At 45.2% G+C, this 25,258-nt stretch overlaps 1 protein-coding gene across 1 annotated transcript in view; it reads left to right on the top strand.

The window, feature by feature from the left end:
* The window catches only part of ACTN3 (actinin alpha 3), a 136,523-nt gene that overhangs the window by 43,268 nt on the left and 67,997 nt on the right, over positions 1 to 25,258 (top strand). The window contains exon 2 of the mRNA XM_083165272.1: positions 7,376 to 7,490. Within this exon, the coding sequence (XP_083021398.1) occupies positions 7,376 to 7,490 (115 nt within the window). The remainder of the gene's footprint in view (positions 1 to 7,375; positions 7,491 to 25,258) is intronic.

The following is a 25,258-nucleotide window of genomic DNA, read 5'->3' as shown; positions in this document are numbered from 1 at the left end:
GGAGGGGATTCTGGGAGGTCCGCGGTGCAGGCTGGGCGGATGAAGCGAGGTGGCAGAGGTGCACGGCAGGTGCTGGAGCTGGGTGGGAGGGAGGTGCACGGCGGCCACTGGAGCTGGGAGGGAGTGAAGTCCGCGGCGGGAGCAGCAGTACTTCCCAGCCACGAGCCACCCCTTAAACAGAGCCATCGCAGTGACCACTGGGCTGCTGGAAGAGGCACAGGCAGCAGGTGCTGGAGGACCCAATGTATACTGCACCATGAGACCACGAGCAGACTGCCAAAGTTTGCCCTGGAGCCCTGAACAGTCTACAACGGAGGAGGTGCATACTATCATAACTGTGAGTATCTCTGTGCACCATGTAACTGTACCATGGGGGAGGAAGGGAACTGCAAAATATGTGGAAGGGGATTTAACGGTCTACTATGGCGAGGGGGCAATTGTGTCTCAGGGGAGGGTGGTTAAGTGTATATCATTGGGAGGTGGGTATCTAAATTATCGTGTTCAGGCTCATTATGGGTAAGGGACATCACTGTGGACATTATGCACAAGCAGAATTACTCTGGGAATTGTGCACAGGCAGCCAGTACTGTGGTCATTGTGCATAAGTGGCAATTTTGTGGGCTGTAGGGTGAGGGATGACCTTAGTGTGATAGAGTGCAGGCCGCAGGGTCAAATAGTGCGTCGAAGTGATAGAGGGCAGGCCAAGGGGTTAGGGAGGGCATCAGTGTCATAGATCGTAGGCTGTGGGGTGAGGGAGTGTGTCAGTGTGATAGAGCGCAGGTCGCAGGGTGAGAGAGTGTGTCAGTGTGATAGAATGTAGGCCGCAGTGCGTCCAGTTTATGTTCCAGCATAGAGGTGGGGGGTGATAGCGTTTGAGGGGGTGGGGGGCACCTAGAGATATCCGTGTATGGAGCCCCAATAGTTCTGTTGCCAGCCCTGCCTGCCGCCTGTGCCCGGCCGCTGCATATACCATATAGCATGGTATGCGGGCGGGCGAGGGTGGGGGGGGGTTGGGGGTTCCGTGCGGGGAGATCAGTGCCTCCCCAGGCAATGACCTCACCGCACGTCACTGGCGAGAATAACTACTCCAGTGAGTGCTGCGGGGGGGGGGAGGAGAGGAGGGGGGTGAGAGGAAGGGGCCTCACAATTTTTGTTGTCCGGGGACCCCACAGACCTTAATCCGGCCCTGCTGAGTATTCTTAGGATTCTCTTTATTTTATAAGAGTAGGCAAGTATGACTTCTATGAAACTGGGAAATCAGTTTTCTGTCTATCTATATACAGTCCTTGTGGGTGATGGATAGCCGTCAGCGACTTACAGCTTTTATGTAATCATTGTGTAAATAAACTATTGCTATCATTAGCCATTACATATGAATCTTACAACAGCACCATTTTTCTTACCCTATGACAACATCACGAGGAACTTGTAGCCTGGTAAATCATGCAGAACTAAATTGAGTTGTAGATGGAATGTAGCCAGCAGTTTCTTACCTGTGGTGTATGGAGCACTGTCCCTCCATATCTGTGATGGGCTGGGAGTATGGCACATGGCTATGATGCCACAGCTAAGGGCCACATTCTCAGAAGTAGAGGATGCTAGATACACAAAGGAGGTCATTCTGGTTGGCTCGCTAAGCAGCGTTAGTTCGCTGCGTAGTGAGCCGTGTTACACCACCCGTGTGCGAATACCCACCCCCCCCCCCCCCGCTGCACGGAAAATGTACCCTCCATAACTGCAAATGGATGTTTTTTATAAACATCCATTCGTAGGCTAGCATGCAGGCCGAAATCATTCAATGGTCGCCAACCAGCAAATGATTTCTTCAGTGCTCACAAATCTAAGTCAGTCTCTGCTGAGTCCAGCTCAGAGAACTGGATGGGCAGCTGAGGTCCGGTGACTGCTCGCCCACGGAAGGCAGGTATCTGCCCGCATTTTCATGGGCAATCCCCCTGTCCGCCTCCTGCACGCCTTCCTTTTGCGAGCGCCACGCAGACTATGCTAGTTTAAGCATTAAAACCATGCACATGGGCAGAGGTTCACCATCGAACCCTGTGCGAAGGTACAAGGGAGTTCTCTAACTAGAATGACCTCCCAAGTCCAAGAAGGGATAAGTGGCCCATTTCAGAGGTATGATTGATGCCTGGGTGCCACCACAGCTTGCTCTGCTCCTTTTTATCCATTACAGTCACTTTGTTATCTAGTAAGTAAGTATAATTTATATAGCACACTTTCTCCAACAGGACTCAAGGCGCTTTTGCTTATATATGAAGACAGCTCATATCATGCACATAATTGAGTTGTATTACATTTCCTTACCTTGTTATTTATGATAATAATACAGTTTGAGTGATAATCATATATAGTACACATAGAAATTAATCAGTACAGATATTCTTATATTCTGGGTAATAGTCCATTGTGGTGCCAAATTATTTTGCATGATTATGTTGCTTTTACAGTTTTGGTAAACACTATCTCATGTTATAATCCATGCATTATGATTAGAGTGAGTTGGGACTGTCCATTATATGTACAATGGGTTGGATTTAGCCAAAACACAGTGGGGGAAATTTACTAAAATAGGAGTTGTATATAACATGAGATGTTGCTATGGGCAACCAATCAGAATGGACTTCTTATTTATTTTGAACCTTCTAGAGGATAATACATAGGGCGGGATGTTGTAACATCCGCGGCCCCCTTCGCCGGCTACCGCATTTTTAATAACGGCATATGCTATAACATATGCCGTTATTCATGCAAGGGACAGCTCTTGCGGTAAGCGCTGTCCCTTGCGATGCGGTGCCGGCGCTGGACTTCCGGGTCTGTGACCCGGGAGTCCATCTGCGCATGCGCAGACCCCGGCGCCGGCCGCAGGGCACGCTGGGAGGGATCCGTGACGGATCCCTCAAACAGCGCTGCGGTAAGAAGCCCATAGGCTTCTGCAGGGATTCGCCAGCTTTAGCTGGCGATTCCCTCCGCAGCGCTGACACTGCGGAGGGGGCATATAGCATATAGAAATGCGGTAGAAACCCCGAAAACGGGGTTTTTACCGCATTTCTGCTATATAGCATCCCGCCCATAGTATCTGACTGGTTTTCCATAGCAACATCCTATGTGAAATACATTTTAATAAATTTCCCACACAGTCTTAATCTAGTCCACATGGTAGCGATCCAGATGAATGGAGATAATCCACTGTGCACGGTAACAATGCAGACGAAATGGTGATAATCTAGGGGGTATGGTAATCATTTGTCCTGAATGGTGCAAATCCTGCCCTGGAACTCGTTGTTATCACTGTGCCGATTAAATGTGCCTCTCGTAACTGCTTTCTAATTCTCTGCATTAAAATGATTGGTTAAATATGTAATCACACCAAAATGTCATGCTTCAGGGAGTAAATCATTGTAATTAAATTGAATATATATTCATGATTTACTGGCTGAATCTGAGATGTGGGAGGCAATGTTCTAAATAGAGCATCTCTAAACTATGCAGGAAGATGCTACTAGCAGACTGCAGACAGTAATAGGATCTCCCACCTGTCCCTCCATTTGGTATGGGGTAACCAGCTCTCTCATTCCAAGATGATGTACAGTGTACATCCCACAAACCCTCTTTGGGACTCTCCAGGATACATTACCCTATAAATAGGCTTCTGGGAAGCTGACAGATTTGCAGGGTTGGCCACAAAACCTCAAAAAAGTCATATTTAAAGACACATCAATGTTAGTGGTAGTGCTGTTTAGTTTAGTTTTTTTTTTAAACAAAAACCATTGAATATATTACATTTATACTATACATAAATTATACAATTCTGTGTGTGTGTGTGTGTGTGTGTGTGTGTGTTTGTATAAATATATACACATATATATATATATATATATATATATATATATATATGTCTAGTGTCCGTGAGACTCCTAAACACTACCATCTGCTGGCAGAGACTGAAACTACATCTTTCTCACACATGCACAAACACGGAAGGTAGTAGACTAGCTTTCGAAGCTTTTGCTTCCAGCGGTCTTAGATACACAGATAGATTGATAGACATCGATACACAGATAGATTTATTAAATAAATAAAGAATGTTTCTGAATGGGCTAACACAAACTTAATTATTGTTATTATTATTATTATTATTATTATCATTTTTATTGAATTTATTGGACATTTTTTTTAGAGTCCCAGGTTGTGTGTGTGGAATACACATGCATGTATGGTGTATTCCACAGTATATGCATGATCCAGCAAGCCAGGTCACACATTCACAGATGCACCACTGCCAGCCTCAGTCTGTATTGCAAGACAAATAAAGAAATAAAGAAAAGTTGGCATTTAGTTGGGAGCTATCCAGTGTGAACCATGATACTGACATATATTCAATTATAAGAATGAAGTGAAAGTTCCTTGCTATTTAATGTAAAGGAACCGGCTACTCTGAATGGGTGTGGATCATTAGATCGACCACAGGAAGGTCGACATACATTAGGTCGACCACTGAAGGTCCACAGGCCTTAGGTCGACAGAGTCATTAGGTTGAAACAAACATTAAGGGGGGTATTCAATCTTCGGGTCACGGCAGACGAGCTTGCTCGCCTGCCGTGAACCAGTCCCGTTCTCGGTCAGCTCGACCGAGAACATGCAGGCGGGATTCAATGTCCCGCCTGCAGCGGGACGAGAAGGGGGCGTGGCCGCGAGTTGCGGCCGGGAAGTGACGAGATGCAGCCGGCAGCTCGTCACTTCCCGGCTGTTCTCGGCAGAACGAGCCCGACAGCTAGAGATGTCGGGCTCGTTCTGCCAGGAAACCCTGTTCAATGCTGTCGGGGAAGACAGCATTGAATAGGGCCCGTCGAGCATCTCCCCCACGGGAGATGCTCGACGGCGATTGAATATCCCCCTAAGCCTAAATTAGGAAGGTCGACAGTCATAAGGCCACTCTGAAAAATTCCCTACAGAAAAACTATCAGACACTGTACCACTAATTATAGTGAGGTATTGGCAATAGTAGGTTACTAATAATATATACATTGTTTTTACAGGTGCCACATAAAAATGACAGTGTTTTTATTGTATTGCATATTGTTTTTATACTGAGCTTATATATACCCATCACGGTTTACTTTTTATTATTAATTAATGTGTCTAGATCCACAGAAATAATAATAATGATGATAACATAGCACAATAGCAATTTGAACATCTCTTAACATCAATTACTAGAAATGTGTAAACATACTATACCTCTTACATAATTGTCATAAGGAAAATGCTTTGAACCTCAACTTAATAAACAGAAAACATTTTTAAAGCACCCAAAATAGTTTTGTAAGAATCACGTGGAAAGAGGAAGCACTCCATGAAGCAGCGTGCTTCCTCTATCCAGAGCCAGATTAAGGTCTAAATGGGCCTGGAGCTGAAAATGATCAAGGGCCTATTATGAGCAATAATAGGGGTTGTGGCCAGCACCTAATAATGTGGGGGTCGTGACCAGTGTTCTGGTTGGGTGGTCAGCTCATGGGTGTGTCTCTATTTGTGTAAATACTTTCAACTAATTATATATGCCTGGAAAAGGCAGGGAGATATATTGGTGGGTGCCCTCCAAAGGTGCACCCGCAGGATGCCGATGTCCTAAGATACTTGCAGGGTGAGGCAGCACTCCAGTCATAAAAAAATACTGAAAACCGAAACTTGGTAGACAATATGTCAGCACCTTTTATGTGGTAACCTAAGTTTACCACACCATATACCCCTTATACAAATCATGCAACACAATAGTAACCCCTTATACTGTACTTGCTTCTTACACATTATGCCACATGGAATGAGACAAAATTCACACCGATTGAGCAAAAATCCACACTATGGCACACAGATTGAGTCAAAATTCATGTTATGCCATACAGATTAAGGCAAAATTCACATTTTGCCACATGGATTGAGCCAAAATACACACTATACCAGGCATATCCAAACAGTGGCCCTCCAGCTGTTGTGAAACTACACGTCCCAGCAAGCCTTGACATTGTTTTAGCATTCCCTAATTGCAAAACTGTGGCAATGCATGATGGGACTTGTAGTTTCACAGCTGGAGGGCCATAGTTTGGACATGCCTGCACTATACCAAACAGATTGAGCAATAATGCACAATATGCTTCATAATTAGGGGCATTGCGCGCCAAAGGCGCACATTAAAACTTTACACCATAATGCCCATTACATGTTAAGCCTCACACCATAATCTCCATTATGTATTATGCCAAACACCATAATGCTTATTAAAAATTATGCTACATAAGTGTTGCTTACCTACATGTTCTTTGCCAGGGGTTCCATGCTCATTGCCAGGGTTTCCATGCTTGTTGCCATGTGGGATTACATGCTCATTGCCAAGGGGGAATACATGCTCGTGGTAACTGGGGGACAGTCGCCACCGGGCAGAAATGACAGCCATTAACAGCCGGGCAGAGAGGAGGGGGCTGCCCGGCTGTATTCAGAGCACTTCATGTCCCGGCTATTTTAAATAATACCCCTTTCATACCAAAAAAATGCAGGGAATATGGTCCCAGGATCATGCAGGGACATTCTCGGACTGGCCCCTTTTACAGCAGCCTAGTCCCTGCATTTTCTGGTGTGAGGGGGAGAAAAAACCACCCCCGCCCCCCTTTAAACAACCAGCTATATCTTCGGAACCAACTGACCCATTTACATGTAGCCTTCGAATGATTTTGGTCCCGTGAAACTGGGCCGTTTGGTTCCAGAGAAATCTGTCCTTAAACAACATGAACAGCCATGAAATTACATTTCAGAAATGAAAAAAAAAAATAGTTTTACCTGCAATATCTCTAGAACCAATGAACCCATATGGACAAGGTATCAGATTGAAGGCCGAGCGATTTGGGTTCGACTGAGATCAACCTCGAGTTACTGTGATGCTGTAGGGGAAACTGGCAGCCGTTGGAACCGGGTGGAGGTCGGAATTAGCTGGTCCCATGTTATCCTATGGGGAAAACAGTCCAGGTTTGCCTGGCAGTATCTCTGGTTCCCGGGGGGCTAGCAATGTGGGGCTGGTCTCGTTGGAAAGCCCTGACCCTCAGCTACAAAATGGGCCTATTTGGAGAGTGGGCCTGGAGCTATAGCTCCATCAGGCCCATTGTTAATCCGGCTCTGCCTCTATCCACATGATTATAGATCAGTAAATGCCACAGTTCCTCCTAGTTGTGCTGAAAATGCAGGGAGGAATCAATAGATTGAACAATTATGTATCCACTGATTGCTCTGATACTACTATTCATACATAATGTTCTATTTACATTTTGGATACTACCTATATCTCATTAATTTTTAACTATGCTTTTTTATGCAGACCTTCACAGCCTGGTGCAATTCTCATCTTAGGAAAGCTGGCACGCAAATTGAGAACATTGAGGACGATTTCAGAAATGGGCTTAAACTGATGCTTTTACTTGAGGTCATCTCTGGTAAGTAATGCACATCAGTTGATAACAACAGAAATCCTATAGCTGATTTAGGACAAAATAATAATAATAATTATAAAAAAAATTCAAATGCTTTAATAAACCAAAAAAATAAATAAAATCATTAGAGACCTTAACCATTTGATTGCAAACATCTCTTTTAGAGATGTGCAAAATATCCACTAAAAATGCCAGCATCGCTCACATTTGTTATATAAAACCAAATAAAAAATAATGTTGTGTAAAAAAAGATTATATATAGATTATATATTTCCTATATAAGGTAAATATTACAGGTCATATTGATGAATAAAAATGTTTGCTTGACAATTTTCCCATCTAGTTTGACAAATTCACTTGGCACTCAAAGGGTTAATACTGTATTTATAGATAAATGTACCCAATAGACTGAAACCACTTCTCCCATGACTGAATCACCCCCTGATCAGTGTGTTTGATCTCTGGTTGTGAGTCAAAGATAACACCTGATGTACCACTGACCAGATTCACTCAATCTACGCACTCTAAATAAGCACTTGATAGAGTGAGTGCCCTATAGATTGTAAGCTTGCGAGTAGGGCTCTCCTACCATATTGACTGTCTGTAATGACCCAGTTTGTTTTATCCCTATTTACAAATTTTGTAAAGTGCAAAGGAACGTTCCTTGCTATTTGTGGATAGCATTTCTTAAATAGAAACAGGGGTGTGTTCGGTACTCTTTACCTAGAACGGCGCCCGCGATTGGCATCGCGGGCGTCGGGGGTAAAAAATCGCGGGCATCGCGGCCATCGCATGCACATAAAAAACGGGTGCGACACGATGCCCGCGATTTTCCCATAGGGATCAATGTTAAAAGTGAGATTGGACGCGATTTTACTGTTAAATGCCTCAATGCCCGCGATTTTTACATAGGAAACAATGTTAAATGGGCCACAGAGCCCTAATAGTCCCCCTGAAGTCTTAAATGGCTCCCACAATTTTTAACGCCACCCCACGATCAACGTGAACCCGAAGCGTGGCGAGCGCAGCGAGCCCGCGAGGGGCGGCGGTACGCGTCCTCCGACCTTTTCATACCCCCACTATCCACGTCGGCGTAGAGTTGAGAATAGAATAGTGTGGCGAGCCACCGAGCCCGAAGCGTGGCGAGGGGACGCGGATACCTGTGAAGCCCGCGAAGGGACGCTGCGCTCGCCACGCTTCGGGCTCGGTGGCTCGCTGCGCTCGCCACACTATTCTATTCTCAACTCCACGCCGACGTGGATAGTGGGGGTGTGAAAAGGTCGGAGGACGCGTACCGCCGCCCCTCGCGGGCTCGCTGCGCTCGCCACGCTTCGGGTTGACGTTGATCGTGGGGTGGTGTTAACAATTGTGGGGGCCATTTCAGACTTTAGGGTGACTATTTGGGCTCTGTGGCCCATTTAACATTGTTTCCTATGGAAAAATCGCGGGCATTGAGGCATTGAACACTAAAATCGCGTCCAATCTCACTTTTAACATTGATCCCTATGGGAAATCGCGGCCATCGCGGGCATTGCATCGCACCCGTTTTTTAGTGCATACGATGGTCGCGATGGTCGCGATGGGCGCAGTTCTAGGTAAAGAGTACCGTGTGTTCTTGCTTCGAAGGGGCATGGCCACACAATAGTACCCCCAATTCAAATTATTCCACACAGTAGTGCAACTTTATTAACATTATATCATGCGATAGCGTCCTTTATTCATGCTACATCACACAATAGTACCACTTTACCTTATTACCTACATTACTCCTCACATTATTCACACTATACCCTGAGAAAATATTGTATTTTAAGCACCTCCATGGCCACACTGCAACCCAGCACAAAGCAGTGTGTGCTGGGCAGAGGAGAAGAGCTGCAGCTGCTGCTGTCACTTAAGGGGAGGGGGCCCGGGGCCACCACTGGGCCCTTCCATCAGACTTTGGCCTGGGTAATTTGTACCCCCTACCCCTTTCTCTCGGCACCCCTGATAATACCACACAGTAATGCCCCTTACACATGACACACATAATTAATGTCCTTATAACCATAATGCCCCTTAAACATTATGCCAACCTTTATTAATGCCCTTCATACACATAATGACACACATAATGCCCCTTACACATATGTTGCCCATTATTAATGCCCTTATACACATGACACACATAATGCCTGTTACACATATGTCGCACATTATTAAAGCATTTATACATGACACACATAATGCCTCTTACACATACAGTATGCTGAACACTACTGCACAACCAACCCACCCGCAGACAGCACTCGCACAGCCGCTAACACTGTGACCTCTGCCTCTGCTTGGATACAGATGTTTCCTCATACATCTTGCTCAATCGGCCATGCAGCTCCTGGCCATTTCTGCTAAGTTGGGTGCATTTTTTGCTGAAAATTCGTCTTATTTGCATTGTTATGTGACCAGGACACACAAGGAGCTTCCAATGATGGCTGTGCTTGCAAACGGAATGCTATGTTACAATGATTTCCATGAATACACTATTTCATATGCAGATACAGCCTCACTCACACACAGAATATAGGCATGCTGCATATCATTTTAAACAGCAGAAGCTGCTGGTGCCCCTAGGCATTCCAAATGCCCTAGGCAATTGCCTAGTTTGCCTATGTCTAAGGCCGGCTCTGTATTAACAGTTTCTTATATAGCGCATACATATTACGCAGCGCTTTACATAGAATATTTGAACATTCACATCAGTCCCTGCCCCAGTGGAGCTTACAATCTATATTCCCTACCACATGTACATGCACACACAGACATTCTAGGGTTAATTTTAGTTGGAAGCCAATTAACCTATCTGTATATTTTTGGATTGGGGGAGGAAACCGGAGTACCCGGAGTAAACCCACGCAAGCACGGGGAGAATATACAAACTCCGCACAGAAAGAGCCACTTGACTAATACAGCACACATGGCAGTACTCCATGAATTATTTGGCAGACTTGGCTCACCCCTGGACTGATATGGCACACTTAGCATCACCACTAGTTCCTAGTTCCCATCCTCTGCAGGGACCCCTCCGCTATCTGCCCATCTGGCCCCCTGGTTCCCATCCTCTGCAGGGACCGTACAGTGTAATCAGACAGGGAGACAGCCTGATTCACCTGCCTGATTACATGTGGTCAGAATACCGTTTCATACCCTTTCACACTACACACTGAAACGGCTAGGACACTGCTTTTAACCCGTTTTGAATTACCGGTTTTCTTAAACCAGTAAATTCAGAATGGACCTTTCACATTACAGCTAGAACCGTTTAAAGCCCTTAAAAATTGGCAATATACTGATTTTTAGCTGAAATTTGAAAGGGGTATAAAGGTACCCATACACAGTACAATTATTGTATACAATATCACATCTCATCGCATTGCATAGGTTTTGCAATGCAATGAGATGAGATCTAGAACAAAAAGTATGTGCAGCACTGTGCGATGAGATGTGTGTGACGGGAGCGCGAATCTCATCGCACATAACAATTGTAGGTACTTGTGGAGTATCACGGCTCCCACGACCTGCATCGTATGCAGATCGTATGCTAAAAATCGCATCGCATCGCATGTGGCATACGATGGCATACGATGCGATGCAATGTTTTACCGATTTTTGACCATTTTTGCTCAAAAATCGTATGCCATCGAATGGCATCGTATGCCATATGTAGTGGCATACGATGCGATACGATGTTTTACCGATTTTTGACCATTTTTGCTCAAAAATCGTATGCCATCGAATGGCATCGTATGCCATATGTAGTGGCATACGATGGCATACGATGCAATACGATGTTTTACCGATTTTTGAGCATTTTAGCTCAAAAATCGTATGCGATGGCATCCGATTTTGCATTGAAATGCATCAGAATGCATTGAAATGTGTATTAAACTTGTGAAATGCCCCCAAATGCCATTTTTCATAGTGCACCACCCCCACTATCAACGTCAACCCGAAGCGTGGCGAGCGCAGCAAGCCCGCGAGGGGCGGCGGTACGCGTCCTACGACCTTTTCATACCCCCACTATCCACGTCGGCGTGGAGTTGAGAATAGAATAGTGTGGCGAGCGCAGCGAGCCACCGAGCCCGAAGCGTGGCGAGCGCAGCGAGCCCCGCGAGGGGACGCGGATACCTGTGAAGCCCGCGAGGGGACGCGTATAGCTGTGAAGGTATCCGTGTCCCCTCGCTTCGGGCTCGGTGGCTCGCTGCGCTCGCCACACTATTCTGTTCTCAACTCCACGCCGACGTGGATAGTGGGGGTATGAAAAGGTCGTAGGACGCGTACCGCCGCCCCTCGCGGGCTCGCTGCGCTCGACACGCTTCGGGTTGACGTTGATAGTGGGGGTGGTGCACTATGAAAAATGGCATTTGGGGGCATTTCACAAGTTTAATACACATTTCAATGCATTCTGATGCTTTTTAATGCAAAATCGGATGCCATCGCATCGGATGCCATCGTATGGCATCCGATGCAATCGCATACGATTTTTGAGCAAAAATGCTCAAAAATCGGTAAAACATCGTATCGCATCGTATGCCATCGTATGCCACTACATATGGCATACGATGCCATGCGATGGCATACGATTTTTGAGCAAAAATGGTTAAAAATCGGTAAAACATCGTATCGCATCGTATGCCACTACATATGGCATACGATGCCATACGATGGGAGCCGTGATACTCCACAAGTACCCAATTGTACCGTGTATGGGCACTTTAAAGCAGAATCAATGGTGTGTCAGTTCATAAACAGTGGATTTCAATTTTATCCTCCTCCTGATTAGTAAACTGTTAGTGGTGTTATAGTCAATTTGTGTCTAGACCAGTCCTCTCACAGCTGGTCCTCAGTATATACTTATTGTTTAATCAGTAATTGGTTAGTTATGCAACCAGTTCGTTATAACTAGAGATGAGCTGGTCCGGATCCCCGAGATCCGACAGATCCGAATATTGGGGATCCGGGCCAGATCCGAGCCGGCTCGGGTGTTCCCGCCTGAATTCCGGACCAATAACGAGGCCGAACGTCATCATCGCGCTGTCGGATTCTCGCGGGAGCGGGATCTTATAAAAGACGCACGCGCACCCGCCATCTTCACTCCAATCTTGGAGAGGGAAGAGGGTGGTTGGGAAGCTCCGTGTGCTCCGTGCTGTGCTCTGTGCCATGTGCTCCGTGACCTGACCTGTGCCCTCACTGCCCTGTGCTGTGCTCCGTGCCATGTGCTCCGTGCTGTGCTGTGCTCCGTGACCTGCCCTCACTGCCCTGTGCTGTGCTCCGTACCATGTGCTCCGTGCTGTGCTCCGTGACCTGCCCTCACTGCCCTGTGTTGTAGACTTGTGGCCTGAGCCCTGTAGTGTGATTTAACCCCTTCCCGCCGCAGCCTGTTTTTACCTTCCTGACAGAGCCCTTTTTTTCAAATCTGACAGGTATCACTTAAGTGGGGATAACTTTTTTTTGCTTTTACTTATCCCAGTGATTTTGAGACTGTTTTCTCGTGACACATTGTACTTCAAGTTAGTGGTAAATTTGGGTCGATACAGTCTGTGTTTTTTTGTGAAAAATACCAAAATGTCGTAAAAAAATGGAAAATTTTGCAATTTTCAAAATGTTAAATTTTCTGCTTGTGAGACAAATAATCATACCACTCAAAATAGTTATTAACTAACATAGACCATATGTCTACTTTATGTTGCCATCATTATTTCAACCTCCTTTTAATTTTTTTGGACACTAGGAGGCTTAAAATATGAATAGCAAATTCTCAAATTTTCAAGAAAATTTCAAACACTGATTTTTTTAGGGACCAGTTCAGTTCTGATGTGACTTTGAGGGACTTGTATGTGAGACACCCCCATAAATGATGCCATTTCAAAAACTGCACCCCTCACAGTATTCAAAACAGCATTTTGGAAGTTTGTTAACCCTTTAGGTGTTTCACAGGAATTAAAACAAAGTGTAGGTGAAATTTCAAAATTTCATTTTTTTTGCAGATTTGCAATTTTAATACATTTTTCTAAGGAACACAGTAGATTTTACTAGAGAAATGTGACTAAAAATTGATTCCCCCAATTCTTTTGTTTTCATAAATATCCTATATGTGGCCCTAGTGTGCACGTTGACCAAACCACAGGCTTCATAATAGAAGGAGCACCTACTTGATTTTGGAGCCTCCTTTTTATGAGATTATTTTTTAGGCACCATGTAGGTTTCTAGGCACCATAAGATGCTAAAAGTTAGGAACCCCCCCACAAGTGACCCCATTTTGCAAACTACACCCCTCAGGGAATTCATCTAGGGATATAATGTACATTTCAAACCCCCAGGGGTTTCACCAATTGTGGTACAACTGGGCAGTGAAAATGAAAAATTAAATTTTTTACACAAAAATGCAGTTCTGGCTCAAAATTTTTCATTTTCACAAGGAATGAAGGAGACAAAGCACCCCAAAATCTGTGCCCCAATTTCTCCCGAGTACGGCAATGCCTCACATGTGACCAAAAAATACCATTTGGGTGCATGGCAGGACTCAGAAGGGAAGGAGTGATTTTTGTATTTTGCAGCTCAGATTCTGGTGGAATTTTGGTGGGTGCTATGTCGCATTAGCAAGACCCCCAAAGCACCAATACAGTGGAAGCCCCCCACAAGTGACCCCATTTTGTAAACTACACCCCTCTGGGAATTCATCTAGGGGTATAGTGTACATTTCAAACCCCCAGGGGTTTCACCAATTTTGATACAACTGGGCTGTGCAAATGAAAAATTACATTTTTTTACACAAAAATGCAGTTCTGGCTCAAAATTTTTCATTTTCATAAGGTATGAAGGAGAAAAAGCACCCCAAAATCTGTGCACCAATTTCTCCCGAGTATGGCAATGCCTCACATGTGACCAAAAAATACCATTTGGGTGCATGGCAGGACTCAGAAGTGAAGGAGTGATTTTTGTATTTAGCAGCTCAGATTCTGGTGGAATTTTGGTGGGTGCTATGTCGCATTAGCAAGACCCCCGAAGCACCAATACAGTGGAAGCCCCCCACAAGTGACCCCATTTTGCAAACTACACCCCTCAGGGAATTCATCTAGGGGTATAATGTACATTTCAAACCCCCCGGGGTTTCACCAATTGTGGTACAACTTGGCAGTGAAAATGAAAAATTAAATTTTTTACACAAAAATGCAGTTCTGGCTCAAAATTTTTCATTTTCAAAAGGAATGAAGGAGACAAAGCACCCCAAAATCTGTGCCCCAATTTCTCCCGAGTACGGCAATGCCTCACATGTGACCAAAAAATACCATTTGGGTGCATGGCAGGACTCAGAAGGGAAGGAGTGATTTTTGTATTTTGCAGCTCAGATTCTAGTGGAATTTTGGTGGGTGCTATGTCGCATTAGCAAGACCCCCAAAGCACCAATACAGTGGAAGCCCCCCACAAGTGACCCCATTTTGCAAACTACACCCCTCAGGGAATTCATCTAGGGGTATAGTGTACATTTCAAACCCCCAGGGGTTTCACCAATTTTGATACAACTGGGCTGTGCAAATGAAAAATTACATTTTTTTACACAAAAATGCAGTTCTGGCTCAAAATTTTTCATTTTCACAAGGAATGAAGGAGACAAAGCACCCCAAAATCTGTGCCCCAATTTCTCCCGAGTACGGCAATGCCTCACATGTGACCAAAAAATACCATTTGGGTGCATGGCAGGACTCAGAAGGGAAGGAGTGATTTTTGTATTTTGCAGCTCAGATTCTGGTGGAATTTTGGTGGGTGCTATGTCGCATTAGCAAGACCCCCAAAGCACCAATACAGTGGAAGCCCCCCACAAGTGACCCCATTTTGCAAACTACACCCCTCAGGGAATTCATCTAGGGGTATAGTGTACATTTCAAACCCCCAGGGGTTTCACCAATTTTGATACAACTGGGCTGTGCAAATGAAAAATTAAATTTTTTTACACAAAAATGCAGTTCTGGCTCAAAATTTTTCATTTTCACAAGGAATGAAGGAGACAAAGCACCCCAAAATCTGTGCCCCAATTTCTCCCGAGTACGGCAATGCCTCACATGTGACCAAAAAATACCATTTGGGTGCATGGCAGGACTCAGAAGGGAAGGAGTGATTTTTGTATTTTGCAGCTCAGATTCTGGTGGAATTTTGGTGGGTGCTATGTCGCATTAGCAAGACCCCCAAAGCACCAATACAGTGGAAGCCCCCCACAAGTGACCCCATTTTGCAAACTACACCCCTCAGGGAATTCATCTAGGGGTATAGTGTACATTTAAAACCCCCAGGGGTTTCACCAATTTTTATACAACTGGGCTGAGCAAATGAAAAATTACATTTTTTTACACAAAAATGCAGTTCTGGCTCAAAATTTTTCATTTTCATAAGGTATGAAGGAGAAAAAGCACCCCAAAATCTGTGCCCCAATTTCTCCCGAGTACGGCAATGCTTCATGTGTGACCAAAAAATGGCAGGACTCAGAAGGGAAGGAGTGATATTTGGATTTTGCAGCACAGATTCTTGTGGAATTTTGGTGGGTGCTATGTCGCATTAGCAAGACCCCCAAAGCACCAATACAGTGGAACCCCCCCACAAGTGACCCCATTTTGCAAACTACACCCCTCAGGGAATTCATCTAGGGGTATAGTGTACATTTCAAACCCCCAGGGGTTTCACCAATTTTGATACAACTGGGCTGTGCAAATGAAAAATTACATTTTTTTACACAAAAATGCAGTTCTGGCTCAAAATTTTTCATTTTCATAAGGTATGAAGGAGAAAAAGCACCCCAAAATCTGTTCCCAAATTTCTCCCGAGTACGGCAATGCCTCACATGTGACCAAAAAATACCAGTTGGGTGCATGGCAGGACTCAGAAGGGAAGGAGTGATTTTTGGATTTTGCGGCTCAGATTCTGGTGGAATGAATGGTGGGTGCTATGTGGCATTAGCAAGACCCCCGAAGCACGGTGAAATGATGAACCTAATAATCCATAGATGTGTGGTATATTTTAAAACACTCCTTTATACATAGGCCGGGTTTGTCGGGGCAAGTGTCACACTGGAAAATAGTTTGCTTTCTTATTCCCTTTTTATAGCAAACTTTGCACCTTTTTTGTGTCCTGCCCTTTTTTCCAGTGGAGGGGATTTCATCAGGAAAATGCTGCCCTGGTACAATACGGGGGCCAGTACTAGAAGTACTGGGGCCCTCTGCCTGCTGGTTCCCAAATATTAGGCTCTTTATGACTTCCTCTTGAAAGTGCATAAATGTCCCCCTCTGGCTGGTAGAACGGAATAGCACGTAAGCGTCATACAGTGCCATCTGGATGATATACACGGCCAGCTTCTTGTACCAGATTTTTGTTTTCCGCAGGGCACTGTACGGCTTCAGTACCTGATCTGAAAGATCCACTCCGCCCATGTACTTATAGTAATCCAGGATACAATTAGGTTTTGAGGTGTGGGTACTGGTACCTCGTACAGGGACGGAGGTGGTACTGTCTCCGTGAATTGTTGTCAGTATAAGGACATCCCTCTTGTCCTTATATTTGACCAACAACATATTTTCGGTGGATTGTGCCCTGCTTTCACCCCTTCTCATTACTTGGGCAATGTGCGTTTTTGGGAGGCCTCTTTGGTTCTTGCGCACAGTACCGCAAGCTGCTGTACCTCTTGAACCAAGGGCCTTAAACAGGGGGATGCTAGTGTAAAAGTTATCCACATAGAGGTGATAACCTTTATCCAGGAAGGGGTGCACTAAATCCCAGACAATTTTTCCACTAACACCTACGAGGGAGGGGGGGCATTCTGGCGGTTCAATTCTTGAATCCTTCCCTTCATATACCCTAAACCTGTGAGTGTACCCTGAGGTGCTTTCACACAGCTTATACATTTTTATGCCATACCTTGCCCTCTTACTGGGAAGGTACTGGCGGAATTTAACCCTTCCTTTAAAATGTATAATGGAATCGTCTATGCAAATGAATTTATCTGGGATGTACATCTCTGGAAATTTGGCACTGAAATGATCAATGACCGGCCTGACTTTGAATAGCCGGTCAAAGGTAGGATCATCTCTGGGTGGGCACTGTGCATTATCGTTGTAATGCAAAAATTTAAGGATTAACTCAAAACGAGTCCGGGTCATGGCCATACGGTAAAGTGGGGTGCTGTACAGAACATCTGTACTCCAATATTGCCTAATTTCTGGCTTTTTTACTATGCCCATATGAAACACCAGACCCCAAAACGTCATCATCTCTACTGCATCTACAGGGGTCCACCTAGCAAATGATGACGTGGGGTTTTGAGCAATAAACTGCTGGGCATATAAATTAGTTTGGTCCACCATTAAATTTATAAAATCATCAGAGAAAAATAATTTGAAAAAGTCAATTTCTCTGAGACCTGTGGAATCAAATTGGATTCCTGGGATGGCCAAAAACTCAGGAACCTGGGGCTCAAAATTGTCTGGTGGTGGGGTCCATACGAGATCAATTATTGGGGGGGGGTCTCAGCTGCTCTACGGGGGCGTCTTTGAGGGGGTCCCTCATCACTAGAGGAGGAAGAGGAGCTTAAGATGAATCCTTCAAATTCCCCGCTTGCCTCACTGGCTGTGTCAGAGTCAGAGGCAAGCATGGCATATGCCTTCTCCGCTGAATACATTCTTCTGGATGACTGGGATGACATTTGGGATGACATTTGGGATGCCATTTTTATTTTTGTGTTTCTGGTAGTGAAATGTTTCAACACGTGTATAGTGTAGGGGGGGTACAAACTTTATTTCAACCCGGGGGGGTATGTAGTGTGTAGTGTGTATGTAGTGCAAAAAAAAAAAAAAGGTCCTGCGCCAAAAATTGAGCACAGATGTTGGTCAGTAACGTCCATCACTGAACAGCGCTCAAAGGCAACAGGAATTTGATCAAAAAAAAAAAAAAAATAGATCAACCCTGTGCCGAAAAAGCTGATCAGTGATGTACGTCACTGATCAGCGCACAGTGGCCACAGGACACCCACAAAATCACAGTGTGTGTAAAAAAAAAATTAAAAAAAGACCCCACAGCACCCTCAAAAAAAAAAAAAAAAAGGTGATCAGTGATGCGACACTGATTACCAGTGAGGGGCAGCAGGTGCACAACCTTTGGTGCAACTGACAGTGCAACTGGCAGCAACTGACAGGTATATATAAAAAAAAAAACCTGCACCCCCAAAAAGTTGCTGATCAGCACAGATATACTGATCAGCACAAAAGGGGGGGTAGCAGACACAAAATATAGCACTCTCTATCACTCTCTGTCACTATCTCTCTCTATCTCTCTATCTCTCACTATCTATCACTATCTATCACTCTATGACACTGCAGCAGCAGCACTGACAGTTATATATATATAAAAAAAAAAACCTGCACCCCCAAAAAGTTGCTGTTCAGCACAGATATACTGATCAGCACAAAAAGGGGGGTAGCAGACACAAAATATAGCACTCTCTATCACTCTCTGTCACTATCTCTCTCTATCTCTCTATCTCTCACTATCTATCACTCTATGACACTGACAGGTATATATATAAAAAAAAAACCTGCACCCCCAAAAAGTTGCTGATCAGTTAATTTATACTGATCAGCACAAAAGGGGGGGCAGCAGTCAGTTGCACACGCAGCACAGCTGTATATATATTTAAAAAAAAACAGCACCCCCAAAAAGTTGCTGATCAGCACAGATATACTGATCAGCACAACGGGGGGGGGGGGGGGGGCAGCAGACACAAAATATAGCACTCTCTGTCACTATCTCTCTCTATCTCTCTCTATCTCTCTCTATCTATAACTCTATCACACTGCAGCAGCAGCAGCACAACACAGGAAGTCACAAGAAGTCAGATCCAGGAAGCATCCAGCACGCTACAAGCAGTGATCAGGTGATCAGGTAAGTATTTGCAAGGATCAGGTCAGTATATCATGGCAGATAGGCACGGTGACCGCACTGCACGCAATTCCAGACCGGAATGGCGTCTGCAGTGCAGTCACCGTTAGTTTAAATCACCCTCCATGGCTGTGATTGGTCCGTCGGTCCGACGAACCAATCACGGCCTTTGGGGGCGGGTGGGGTGAGGTGGGGTGACACCAGTGTCACCCTTACACCCCGTGGTGATTGGTGCTGTACTTTACAGCACCAATCACCACCGATCCCTGTGTCACCGGCGAACGTTATTCGCCGGTACACAGAAAACGCTGTAATTGGCTGTTCACATTTGAACAGCCAATCACAGCGATCGCCGACGGGGGGGAGGCATCGCCACCCCCCCTGGGCATGCAGGGACATGTCTGCTGTCAGGGACAGCAGACATGTTTAAACTGTCACCGCGTCTATAGACGCGGTGACAGTTTAAAGCCATGACGTACATTTATGCCATGCGTCGGGAAGTACATCCCGGCCATGACGTAAATGTACGTCAAATGTCGGGAAGGGGTTAACTAACTAGGTGCTGCAGTGCTCACACGCAGGGGCTGCAGTGTCCACTGTCCAGGGGCTGTCCTGTGGCCCGTGCCCTGATGTGATTTATTTAGCCCTAAGCCCTGTGTTGTGATTTATTTTATTTAGCCCTGAACCCTGTGTTTTTTTTGTGATTTAACTAACTCAGTGCTGCAGTGCTCACACACAGGGGCTGCAGTGCTGCTGAGTAGTACACTGTGTACAGGGGCAGCATTAATACAAGGGGCTGTGTCCAGTGTGACGGCCTATATCTTATCCATTGTCCAGTGTCACAAGTCACTAACGACATATATCCTGTGTCCTGTCCTGTGTGACGACTGACGACATATCCTGTGTCCAGTGTGACGACATATATCCTGTGTCCAGTGTGACGACATATATCCTGTGTTGTGCTGCAGTGCTCACACGCAGGGGCTGCAGTGTCCACTGTCCAGGGGCTGTCCTGTGGCCCGTGCCCTGATGTGATTTATTTAGCCCTAAGCCCTGTGTTGTGATTTATTTTATTTAGCCCTGAACCCTGTGTTTTTTTTGTGATTTAACTAACTAACTCAGTGCTGCAGTGCTCACACACAGGGGCTGCAGTGCTGCTGAGTAGTACACTGTGTACAGGGGCAGCATTAATACAAGGGGCTGTGTCTAGTGTGACGGCCTATATCTTATCCATTGTCCAGTGTCACAAGTCACTCACGACATATATCCTGTGTCCTGTCCTGTGTGACGACTGACGACATATCCTGTGTCCAGTGTGACGACATATATCCAGTGTCCAGTGTGACGACATATATCCAGTGTCCAGTGTGACGACATATATCCTGTGTCTAGTGTGACGATACTACCTCAGATACTACCTTGCAGACTAAATAAGTGCTGCACGAATCGCCCACTGCTCCTTGGCTGAACATGAGGAAGAGTGCTCAATCAAGCCAAACAGGGGTTTTGGTACTTGATTGGATCTTCTACCAGAGGAGCGCAGCTACTAGTATAGCTTTGAACGAAGATCGGTCCTTCTCTATTGGGGAAGAATAGATGTCATCAGTGACATCCAGAGTATATCCTCCTTTTGGGATAGTATGGATGGATTGATAAATGTTTGGGAAGAAGTAGTCCCAACAGCTGCTGATGGTCAGTGTACTAGACCAAGTGCGTGCCTTCGGGAGGAACACATGTAATGTGGTGAAGTGGTGAGGGAGGAAATGGAAAACGTACGCCTAGCCTGTCTGATCAAGTTTGATAAGGAGGTATCTTCACAAACCACGTGACCTCACGCCAGATAGGGGTCTTGTTAGATATTAAACTAATCAAATGTTCTCTTCTCTTGCTAATGGTGTGGAGGTTCTAAAAGAGGAGTGCAGCTACAAGGGGGGGGGGGGGGGGTATTAAACTGCCACAATGTCTGCCCCTGTAGTGCTGCTCTGCTTCCGACATGTGCCAGGTTGGAAGTGTAAGGTCCACATGTATGTGATGCCCACTGCTGTCGCCTAGCTTAGTCATCCAGCTACCTCGGGATAACCTTATGGCCCTACTACAGTAAATGAAAACGATTTTGTGAGCTGTGAAGTGATCAAAATTGTCTATAAATGAGTGGAAACTAATGTTATTGAGCTTAATAACACTTTAGGGGCAAAAAGAGGCCTGAAAACTATTATTTTAGCAATTTTTAGCATTTTTCCAAATAAATCCAGATCCAAAACCAAAACCCGCAAGGGTGGTTTTGCCAAAACCAATCCAGATCCAAAACACGAAGGGAGATCCAGATCCAAAACCAAAACCCGAAAAAGTGGCCGCCGCACATCTCTAGTTATAACACAGTCTCTATTTAGTGATGAGAAGGTTCAGGGGAGGACTGGTATTTTAAACCAGCCTGGAAAACGAGGGGGCGTGGTCAGGGGATACTCCCGCATCATATATCACTTCCCCCCCTCCCGGTTGACCACGTCCCCTCACCAGATTTCCCCACCACAGTTATGCTGCTGGCCAGGGTATATGAAAGATTAGGGTTAGGCTGTGGGAGGGGGGAAATGGATAGGGTTAGGCTACAGGTGTTTGTATATGGATATGGTTAGGCTACAGGTGTGTGTATGGATAGGGTTAGGCTATGGGTGTGTGTATGGAGAGGGTTAGGCTACAGGTGTGTGTGTGTGTGTGTGTGTGTGTGTGTGTGTGTGTGTGTGAATAGGGTTAGGCTACAGGTGTGTGTATGGATATGGTTAGGCTACTGGTGTGTTTGCATGGAGAGGGTTAGGCTACAGGTGTGTGTGTGTGTGTGTGTGTGTGTGTGTATGGATAGGGTTAGGCTACAGGTGTGTGTATGGATAGGGTTAGGCTACAGGTGTGTGTATGGAGAGGGTTAGGCTACAGGTGTGTGTGTGTGTGTGTGTATGGATAGGGTTAGGCTACGGGTGAGTGTGTATGGAGAGGGTTAGGCTACAGGTGTGTGTGTGTGGATAGGGTTAGGCTACAGGTGTGTGTATGGATAGGGTTAGGCTACAGGTGTGTGTATGGAGAGGGTTAGGCTACAGGTGTGTGTATGGATAGGGTTAGGCTACGGGTGAGTGTGTATGGAGAGGGTTAGGCTACAGGTGTGTGTGTGTGGATAGGGTTAGGAAGGGGGAGACACCTGGCTGACAGAGTGATAAACATTGGGAAAGAGGAGGTTAATGAATGAAGGGGAGACACTGAGCTGGGTGGGAAGAGACAGTGAGATAGGAGTGGAAGGGAAAACCCTGGGCTGAGGAAGGGGGATCACAGAGTGGGGCAGATGTATTAACCCTGGAGAAGAGATGAACTGGAGATAAAGTGAAAGTAGAAAACCATTGTTTGGCATCAGCCAAACAGCTGTGTTTGAAATATGACGGTTGGAAGTTGATTGGCTGGTGCTTTATCTCCTTTCACTTTATGGTACTTGTCTAGTTTCACGGCGCTGCCGCCCTGCGCACACTCTGTCTCTGAAACTTGGCAGCCTGCCAGAGGCTCTGTTTACCTGTTCGCATGCCGCTGTAGCTCTGTCTGACTGTGCGCGTACCGCTCTAGCTGTAAGCTACGTATTGTCAGCTTACGTTATCAGCATAGCGCCGGGCAGTAGCAGTAGCAGCAGCACACTGCCCAGGCGCTGACAGGTCACTGTGGTACTTGTAGTTCCACAGTGAAATAGGCAGCCCTGCGCACCGCTGACAATGGGGGCATGTAAAAGTGGACACCCCGGCACACCGCTATCAAAGGGGGAGTCCCCCATGCAGACGCTAAATTTAGATGCAAAAGCGTCTGAAACCCGGACTACCTGCTAGCCGCTAACAAGCCGGGGTCTCTGGACTTAGGCGCTAAAGCGTCTGAAACCCGGACTACCTGCTAGCCTCTAAGAAGCCGGGTTTCTGGACTTAGGCGCTAAAGCGTCTGAAACCCGACTACCTGCTAGCCGCTAAGAAGCCGGGGTTTCTGGACTTAGACGCTAAAGCCTCTGAATTTAGTTGGGTCTAGGGGTACATCTAAATTTAGACGCTAAAGCATCTAAGATAAAGTGTGGTGAGCGCAGCGAGCCACCGAGCCCGAAGCGTGGCGAGCGCACGCGGACACCTGTGAAGCCCGCGAGAGGACGCGGATAGCCTGCCAGCTGCGTCCTCCTCTCTACTGCTGCTGCAGGGACTATAGCAAAACATTCCTGCCGCTGCCAGCTGCCCAGTCCCCAGCCCTGCCAGCTATTTTTAGGTAACCTAAGCAATATGTATAATATATATATATATATATATATATTTATATATATATATATATAGATCCACAAAGCCTGCACTCTCACCTACAACCTATGCAATGGGTGGGGTGCCTTATTGGCACACAGGTGGGAACCTGTAGCCAAAAAATACAAACAATATCCTATTTATCAAAAATAGAAAAAAGCACTCTCCACAGAAAAAGATTAGGCATTTAAATAAAGAAAAAAACCTGTTTAACTGGTTCAATCTCCAATCTCCAACGTTTCGATCACAGCAGCGACCGTTGTCAAGGAGTGAGATCAGCCAATGGTAGTGATGCAGCATATACAGCGTGAGCCAACAGAGCAATCTCCAGGGGATGCTGTGATCGAAACGTTGGAGATTGGAGATTATATATATATATATATATATATATATAGAAGAGAAGTATAGAGTGCGCTAAATACAATTCAACAACTTAAAAGAATATAAACATTTATTTTTAGTCTTCACAAAGACTTCAAATATAAAAGGTACAGCTGGTCTGTTATTGATACAGATGGTGTTGTAGGCCCTACAACACCATCTGTATCAATAACAGACCAGCTGTACCTTTTATATTTGAAGTCTTTGTGAAGACTAAAAATAAATGTTTATATTCTTTTAAGTTGTTGAATTGTATTTAGCGCACTCTATACTTCTCTTCTATTTCTATTTGCCTATCCGGGCCCGGCTAACAGGGGTCCATTAGAGCTGCTGCTTTCACCACCATCTCGGGCGCAGTAGGGGAACCTTTTTCTGTGATATATATATATATATATATATATATATATATATATATATATATATATATATATATATATATTTCAAGTTCAGCACTCACACAATCAGATGCAGTCCGTGTGGCTAGACTGGCTTCACTGTGACTGACAGTGACTTTCTAATGTAGGGAGCTGAAAACAGGTGTTGTCAGTCGCACAGATATTACTAGGTTTAATTACAGAAATGGACCCTCAATGTGTGGTTTTAAGCAATGAATTTTTTATATATAGATGCGAGGGTGTGCTACCATAGACACGAAGAGGACAAGTTTATAAGTAAAGGAAAGAGTGTCTTTTTATGGTGCACCTGGAGAAAAAGTAGTTTGTAAAACGTCACTTTTATTTAATTGGTTAAAATAGTTGCGAAATATATAAAACAATTTTAGACAAGACATGAGACAAACATTTAGTGATATAAAAAAGGATAAAAATCCTTCACCTAGTGGGAACCCCACTGCCTGATCTCCCAAATGGTTGATGTTGTGTTGCTGCTGAGCTGTGTTTTTGTAATAATCATTTATTAGTAACGTGGTTCAGGGTTACTGAAATAATCTACAATGTTGCAATAACACCCTGGGCTCTCTTAAGTAGCTGCTGGCAGGCGTCTGAGCACGGACACAGTTCCGTCTCAGCGCTGCTGCTGGCTTACTGGAGCTAGTTGAATCACGTATTTAGTTCTCCCACAGAGCTGCATTAAAGGGGTGCTTGCATGCACTCCCTCGCTCTAGTGGGTTTAGAA

Source organism: Crinia signifera, chromosome 11 (genome assembly GCF_055691185.1).
Source record: "Crinia signifera chromosome 11, ASM5569118v1, whole genome shotgun sequence".
Taxonomy (NCBI): domain Eukaryota; kingdom Metazoa; phylum Chordata; class Amphibia; order Anura; family Myobatrachidae; genus Crinia; species Crinia signifera.
Note: the sequence above shows the minus strand (reverse complement) of the source record. Positions and strands in the feature narration are given on the sequence as shown.